At 43.1% G+C, this 8,323-nt stretch overlaps 1 protein-coding gene across 1 annotated transcript; it reads right to left on the minus strand.

The window, feature by feature from the left end:
- Nucleotides 1-1,215: 1,215 nt before the first annotated feature.
- Nucleotides 1,216-7,684, minus strand: taf3 (TAF3 RNA polymerase II, TATA box binding protein (TBP)-associated facto). The gene is made up of 7 exons (XM_029154390.3): nucleotides 7,311-7,684; nucleotides 6,642-6,884; nucleotides 4,169-5,982; nucleotides 4,002-4,081; nucleotides 3,522-3,792; nucleotides 3,274-3,380; nucleotides 1,216-2,796 (listed from the first exon to the last, which is right to left on the minus strand). Exons 1-7 carry the CDS (start codon nucleotides 7,474-7,476, stop codon nucleotides 2,682-2,684), a joined length of 2,796 nt encoding a protein of 931 aa, XP_029010223.1. The 5' UTR covers nucleotides 7,477-7,684; the 3' UTR covers nucleotides 1,216-2,681.
- Between the last annotated feature and the right edge of the window lie 639 nt (nucleotides 7,685-8,323).

Here is an 8,323-nt window from a genome sequence, read left to right on the forward strand (position 1 = left end):
CCAGCGAGAGGAGCTTCGCTTCCTCTCATCGTGCCACAAAATCCTCTTCATTTCAGCCGCTGCTCGTTCTGCTGACATGAATATTTTACAGCCTGATGTTGAAATCTTGTCCGGTAAGATGCGTTGCTGCTTGGTATGGCTGTCAGCGCTGCAGTCGTCACATAGAGCCCCACCAGCATGTAGGAGCGCAGCATGATGTTCACTATACTGATGCTTAACAGTCGAAACCTCGCGAATAACAGGTTCCAGAATAGAATCAGGCACTTAAGCAAATGAGAGCTGCGCTTCTAATTCAGTGAGAATGCGAAAGCTGCACGTATGAGCAGCAAAGTGTGACAAACCACCACTTCCTGTGCACGTCCACAGTGAAGGCGAAGGGGCGTTCGCCAATGTCGGTGCATCATGAAGCAAATGCAGCCATGCATTGAATGCGACACTGCAGGTGGCCTTATCATTAGCGAAAGCCACCAACAGCTTTCCCTTTTCACTGCTTGCGGGCTCCTCCGGGACTGATTGCACCAACAAATTCTGTCTGTGTTTTGGTGGGTTAAAACTGAAACTGTCACAGTCCAGTGCTCTTACTTCTCTGTGTTGTGGAGGAAGATGATTTTGACTGAAGGGGATGTGACACCAGCAGCGAAGAGACAAAAGGAGGAGAGAGGCCCACAACAAGTGCACTTAGCATTTATACTTGTGCCGTTCTGTTCTTTTTTTATTTGCAACATTAACTGGCCTCTGCAAATTTACGTGTGGGACATAACGGTGCGTCATGACAATGAGTCAATGCATTTCAACATAACAAACTACCCCACAACAAACCATCAGCCTTTTTTGCATGGACAGAAGTCACCTCACTTCCCTCTTTCTCCAGTCACACATCATTTTTTCCACTTCCTCCAATGTAATGTTAACGATACATACTGGTTAGAGATCTATTAAAAGCCACCTTAGAGACACTCAGACGGAGAGAGAGGTATGAATAAGTAAAAGGTTATCGCTGCTTCACAAGTGAATGCGCTGGGGGTGCTTTCTGTTTCTGACTTGTGTTCGTGACTTATCTTGATAAATAAGGCTTTATGAATTAATTAGTGGAAAAGCACCAATACGCTTATAAAAAAGGTATGCACCAATATAAATGACAGCATCATCTCCTCAGAACATTGGTAGAGGACATTTTTCAGAGAGATGACTGGTAATAAACGGACACACACTCTATTACAGATTTTTGACTTTTACTTAGAAGAAAGAGAAAAGATCATTTATGCATCATAAAAAACAAGTCCACTAATCACCGTGGGAAACATTTTTGCTATCTTACAGGGTATTCTGCAGAATTTTGAAGATTTGCTGCCTGTAAAGAATATTGACAGTTCCACCATAACCATGGCAAATCAGAAGCTAGTTTCACTTCAAGTCATGCTTGTAGGAGAACGAGTGCGCATGCATCAAATGAGAAACACCTGTTTTTCCATATTCATTAAAGCCTGTTCTGTGCGTATGCTTTGAGGTGTCTGCCTATCAGACACACAGTCACAGTGTCTGTGTATGATGAATGACACCATGTGGTCATCCAGGGAAAGGCAAAGACAACGTCCTCAATCAATACAGAAGACGCTTTCACACACACGCTAAAACATATAAAGAATTCCCACAATCCAGTCTGTGAGATAAAAGGCCCTGTCAAATGTCACCACTGAGCCGTCCAATCGCATCACAGCTGTATGTGTCCAGTCAGCAGAACCTCCTCAATTCTAGGCTAATGCATTGAACAGACCGCTGCAAAGGCTGATCGAGAACTTGATCTGTAACTGGGAAGATCCAACCTACGACATCAAGCCTGAAACGTGTGGAGCAGAAATTTAAATGGACTGAACTCACTTTGATGAAATATAATTAGTTATGCACCAAAGTGGTTGAGAAATTATTTTAAATACTTATTTTGATGCTGATGAGATTTTTTTCTTAAAGTCTGGAAGTCACAGACTGTCTTTAATATTGAAATATCAGCAAAATGAATTACATTACAATCACAGCTACAATTTAACTCCAGGACAAATCCATATGAAGAAAAATAAAAATACAAACTTTAAATTTAAAAAATGTACAGAAATTACAGAAAATCATTTGAGTTAAAAACCAATATCTGAAATGGATTTAACAGGTCTGAATTGTAAGAACAAAATGAACTTGGCTTGGGAGTTGGTATTTACACATTTACACAAGCCTGATGCCGTCGTTATTATGTACATGATACTGCAAAAACTTGGGGACAGGTTTGACCCAGAGGTCAGTCCTTTAGTGGCGAGACGGAGGAAACAGAAATAAAAGACGCTGAACGTTGGTTGTTCTCTGGTTCTGCTTTTTGCGCTTTCACCTACAATCTGTCACCGTTTCCTTGTATAAATGTAACTGTCACGACCTTCAGTGGCTGGATGTCAAAACAACAGGCAAGAAACAAGTGAAATATGGAAAACTGCAGAGCCCATGTGAGAACTAAGGCTGGATGTGTGCTGGTTAAGCTTGTTTTTCTTACCAACTCATCGTGGCTGACACCATTAAAATATCGTTGAAGTTAATATCAGCCACAACTTTTAAATGTCTTCTTTATTTTACAGCAGTGCCACGAGTGTTCAGTGATGGCTTTCAGTCCAGAGTCCAAGATATGTGCTTTTTGCATAGTCTCAATGTGGTTTGTGTTTTCTTTTCTTGTGTTTCTTCTCCTTCTTTTTGCTGGAACATTTAACACAGTACCACGACTGGTCCTCGGGAGGCGCTGTTAGGATGCCAACACAAGGCCTGAGCAGACAGACAGAGAAGAAGAGAGTTCAGTAAGGCAAAAGATTCCAAGTAGAATCTGGAATAACATGCATTACTCCCAAACTGCTACAGACTTCAGTCTTGAGTGTGTCAAAAAAAATTAGTTCCATTTAATGTGCATGAAACATTAAGTATGGAACATTTCTAAGGCAGCTTTACAATGGGAACAGCTGTTGTTTGTGGAAACAGCAGCTGTAAAATACCAGAGCCCTATCACTGTGGGAAGTAGTCCTAAGAAGTGGAAGATGTAACAACATCGTAGTAAAGTGTGTAGAAGCATCAGCATCAAAGCTCCATTTGCACACTAACACCAAGCCAAACATTTATTTTATTAAGAACCTGGTTGGGCATAATTTTATTTAGTTTTTCTGTGTTTGTACTAAGTAGAAGTTATCAATGAATTAATGTGATGCTTAATGATAACAACAATATTAAAATACAAAGAAAGGCTCTTACCAATGATACCAATCATCACAGTCATCGCATCCTATCATGGGGCTACCATCATCAGGTTTGTTGCATCCAGGACAAATCCAGATCTGGTTTCCCCATTCATCTCGTATCTTGGGTAAATTCAGACAGAAAGCTTTAGCAAAACACAGCTCAGGAGCAAAACTAATACAGATAATGTGGTATCTAGTTAACGTTCACATAGACTAAATAAAAACAGTTCACGAAGCACTTTCAGTTTAAGAAGAACTCACCACATAAGTACTGACAGTCTCTGTGACTACGCTGCGAACTGGCGTTTTGAGGGAAGCTGTAGGAGAAAGCATGGAAGTTGGAGAGAGCAAAACCGAAGGGGCAGGAGCTGGTGGCAGTGGAGAGGCAGGTGGGGGCAGTGGAGGTATAATAGGAGAGAGTATGGGGGGCGGTGGAGGAGTCCGAGGCCGGTTCCCAGGTCCAGACCTGGCAGCAGGCATCTTGGGCGCTGGCATCTTGGGCTCTGAATTTGGAACCACTTTGCTGATAACACTGGTGAAGGACAGAGATAAAAATAATATAGGTACCCAACTTTAAGGCTGTAGATGTAGTTTATCAGTCTGAAACTGAAAAAGCATAACCCAGTACAATCTATTCTGGTAACAATGCTGCTCAATCAGACACTTATCTACTTTTACTAGTGCAAAAATACTAAATCTCCCATAATGTGCTGCAGGCACAAACAGCGACCCCCTGCTTACATTTTGTCCTGGCCTGCTCCCACTCTGAGCGTGAGTCTGGGAATAACTGGAGAAGGTAGAGCAGCTGGGGTGTCCTTGACCTGAGAAAACACAAACAACACAGTGAATCTACATCTCCATGCCAACATGACAGCATAATGACACACAGCCAAACAAAAGAAAGTTACCTTCTCCAGTCGAATTCTCTCTTTTTCCTTCTCCTTCTCCTTTTCTCGTTTCTCCTTTTCTTTCCTCTTCTCATCTTTCTCCCTCTCCTTTTCTTTGGCCTTCTCTCGCTCCTTGTCTTTCTCCTTATCCTTCTTCTTCTTTTTCTCTTTCTTGTCCTTCTTCTTGTCCTTCTCCTTGCTCTTTGTGTCCTTCTCCTGCAGGATTGGGGCCAAAGGAGGAAGCATGGAGGGTATACGCAGACAGGCCGACGGGCTGAACAGTGGTGGGAGTTCACTCAGAGCAAACGGGGCCAACGATTGCTTCTGCTTGTCCTCCTTGTTTCTGTCTTTACCCTTGTCTCGCTTATCTTTGTCTTTTTTGCTCTTTTCTTTATCCTTCTTCTTGTCTTTGTGTTTCTCCTTCTCCTTCTTAGGTCCATCTCCATCTCTGCATTTTACCTTGATGGAGCCTTCTGGCAGAGTAAAGTCTCGCTGAACAAAGTGCTCTTCATCCTTCACTCCAAACTCCTTCCAGGGCATCTTAGCATCCTTGGAAAACTCCTTGTTTTTATCTCTGTTCTTATCCTTATTCTTCTCTTTTAGCTTGCTCTTATCCTTTTCTCGATCTTTGTCTTTTGGTTTGTCTTTCTCCTTCTTCTTCATTTTAGTTTTAAGCTCCTTCTTGAGCTTTTTCTTGACATCTATTGGCGAAATCATTTTGGTCTTCTCTTCAAACACCTTTAGAAGAGGTTCAGGAGTGGGTGGAGAGGCTGATCCTGATGACACATACTCTGCTTGGTTTGGTGGGGGTGCAGATGGACCCCCCTGGTTGACCTTTCGAAGCACCTCGTTGATTGAATCATCCATAGTCCAGTTTCCTAGGCCCATGTGTGCCGGTAGGTGAAGTGGTGTTGACGTGTCTTTTATGGAATTGCTAGTCCCCACTGAGACTTTTGGTGTAGGTGGTTCCATGATGGTCAGTCTCCTGGGGCTAGAGAATCCATTGCTATCCGAATCAGAGCCAGAAGAGAAAGCAAAAGGATCAGGCTCCCGCTCAGCACACGCTCTGGCAATTACAGCATCAATGGAGTCATCGATAGCTGTATTGTCAGGCTCTATTTTCTCAAAGGGTGCCTCAGATAACTCTCTGTCCTCTATATTGTGACGCATGTGAATGTTCTCCTTGCCCATCCTCTCACTCAGTGCTGACAGGGGTAGCTCATGCAAAACATCTGTCTTGATTTGAGGTTGAGATGCTTTGACCAAACCCATCTTTGGGCTCTTGGGGCTTTTGGGACTCTTCGTCCTACCAGGTGATTTCTTGCGTTCTTTAGACGGCTTGGGAGAATGGATGGGACTGCCGCCCACCGGGACAGAAATGGCCCCTTTCGGGGACTTAGTCCGTTGTCTGCCAGGTGATGAGACTTTAGGCTTTCTTCCTGGAGTGGTGAGGCCCTTTGAATCAGAGTGTTTTGGTACTATAGGCTGAGGTCGGAAGGGAGGCAGGGCTCCAGACGGTGTTTCAGGAGACAGGGGATCGAGGCTATCGTGAGAGGGCAGCACACCAGGGGGAATACGCTGAGGATTGAGAGAGGTAAGGGGCTCTCTGGGCTCAACCCCCCATTCTGGGCTGAGGCCAGGGTACATGCGTGGTCTCTTGGAAGTAGGCATCAAGCCCATAGCTGCATCAGGACTGTCCAGGTGCCTCTTCAGTGGGTGGTTCTCATCATTGACAGTCTCATCTTCTTCCATTTCCTCCTCATCCTCTTCTAGAGCCACCTGCATAGCTTCAGCTGAGGTGCCCATATCAGCAAGGACTTCTTCCTCCTCCTCTTCTACAGGAGCCACAGACAAAGAACATTTTAATTATTGTATGGCATTTACACCTGTTTTTCTACATAATGTAGTTATTTTCAGTCGGACCAACAAAAGTCATGTATGGTCACTAGTAAACCAAAAACTTTCATTTTTTTCAGAATTCAGAATTTTCTAAAGTGTAGTTTTCAAGTCATCAAGTGATTTTGACTGCTTGGTATGGCTGAAAGGTGTTTGGAGTACTTAAGTACCAAGATTAGCGAACCTTTATTTTTTATGGAGCATTAATGATCTTTTCTCTTTCCCTCAAGTAAAGTGTGAAATACAGCGTGTCCATTTATTACCACTCGTCTGTGACTTCACACTGTAAGGTGTGCATTTATTAATTATTTAAGTCACATATTCTATGTGACTTAAATGATACTACTACTACTACAATAAAATTATAATTAAATAATAATAATAAAATTAGGAGGGAACCAACCAATGAGGAAAGAACAAAAAAGGAACAGTGATTACTTTGGTAAATAATAAAGCTATTTAGACTTTTCTAAAGGTAGAAGCTGAGTGTAATTAATGTGTATGATCTATGTTACACTTCAGTAGAAAACATGTTATTACTATAAATCACAGTTTCAAGAGTCTGCATGACGTCCATGAAACTTTTTTATCTACTAACCTTCTTGTAAAGAGACCAGTGGTGGCATGTAATCTGGAATGTATTCCTTCCTTTCTTCTGCATCTCGAGCTCCAAGCTGGGGGAACTGCAGGACGTTGTTTTTGCCAACAGGAAAGAGTGGTGTCTGTTGAGTAAAAGGCACCGGCTCCAGGTTGTGGACATAGTCCTCCAGTTCACTCAGACTCACACCCAGCAGCCTGAAAGCCTGGCTGACATCGTCCAACACTGGGTCTGTTCTTCCATCTGAAAGCCAAAACCAAAACGATGCGCTGCATTAAAATGCATTTCTCAAAACCATGCTGTCAAAATGGGTTTAGCAATAACACCCCAGCACAGCAGCAACGATCTTGCTATCCAACCTGAGGAAGTAATGCTCAACAGGTTTCAGTTGGCTATAACGAGTCATTTGTACATAAAACAGATCGCAAATAACTAACGCGCGATCTACCGACTTCTTACGAAACGTTGATCACGTCTGTAGAGCATCGCAAACACATAAGAAACAACAAAAACACGAAGGCTAATTAGCTCTAATGTTAGCTACTGTACTTTTTGACACATCGGCAGCTTGCTAGGGGGCGCCCGCTGCAGCTCCAGTCAACAACAACGTGATCGAGCACTTCGTGTTTCTACGCTAAAAGTAATCCCGGCGATAAGCAAAGCACTTACACAAGTCGGAGTAGCGATGGCAGACCCTGGCCAGCTGCTGGATATATCTATGCAGCACATCGGACAGGAGATCACACGCAGTGAGCTGAACCGCATCCCAGCCCAGAGCCTGGCAGATCTGCGCCACCGAAACACGCAGCAGCGAGCGGGCATAGCTCTCGCACATCTCGCTGACTTTGTTACGGTATAAATCCTGGTCAATTCCTTTTCCAAAACATGCCTCCGATCTTCATGTTTGACTAAACCCCCTAGGGGCTTGAGAAAAGCCGCTGCCGCGGTTATTTTTCACATCTACTTTAGTAAATATATTGGCGCTTTTGCCAGAGTCGCCATCTTGAATCCATCGATAGACCCATCCCCGAAATTTTCACCGCACATGCGCAGAAGCAAGGGTCTGCCTACAGGGCTCTGTCGTGTTCGAGCGGTTCATCGGTGTTCGCAGATGCGCAGGAGAACAGCGCATTAGCAGGAACTAGTCTATAAATCTACCAGGGATTGTTAGTATAGAAATTAAAAATGTACGCAATTAAACGAACTTATTTAAGTTGAATTGCTTCTTATAGAAGAAGACTAAATCTCAAGTAAACTGCCACGGGTTCTCAATGGGACTGGAATCTCTGCTCTAATAAAGTCTTCGTAGGATTTTCAGTTTCCTGTTCTTGAAAATAATTTAAACCAACTTCGTTGGGCGCAGGTTTATTTACAGTATAACGTATTTTTTTAAGATCTTACGCACACAAACAAGGTTTCATGACCCTGAAGCAGAAAAACCAGTCCCGCAACATAATGCTTCTACCATGTTTATTCACGGACCTTCTTTGATTTTGCAAAAGGAGCATTAGTTTTCACAGCAGCTCAGTTTTGGCCTTACCTGACCAAAGGATTCCCAAAACACATTATTATGTTTCAGATATTCATTGTCAACCCATAGTCTGGCTTTGATGTGTTGCTGTGTCAGTATTAAAGGGAAAAAGATGCAAAACCAATCAGCAGACATCTAAGTATTATTGTTG

This window comes from Betta splendens, chromosome 6 (genome assembly GCF_900634795.4).
Source record: "Betta splendens chromosome 6, fBetSpl5.4, whole genome shotgun sequence".
Lineage (NCBI taxonomy): Eukaryota > Metazoa > Chordata > Actinopteri > Anabantiformes > Osphronemidae > Betta > Betta splendens.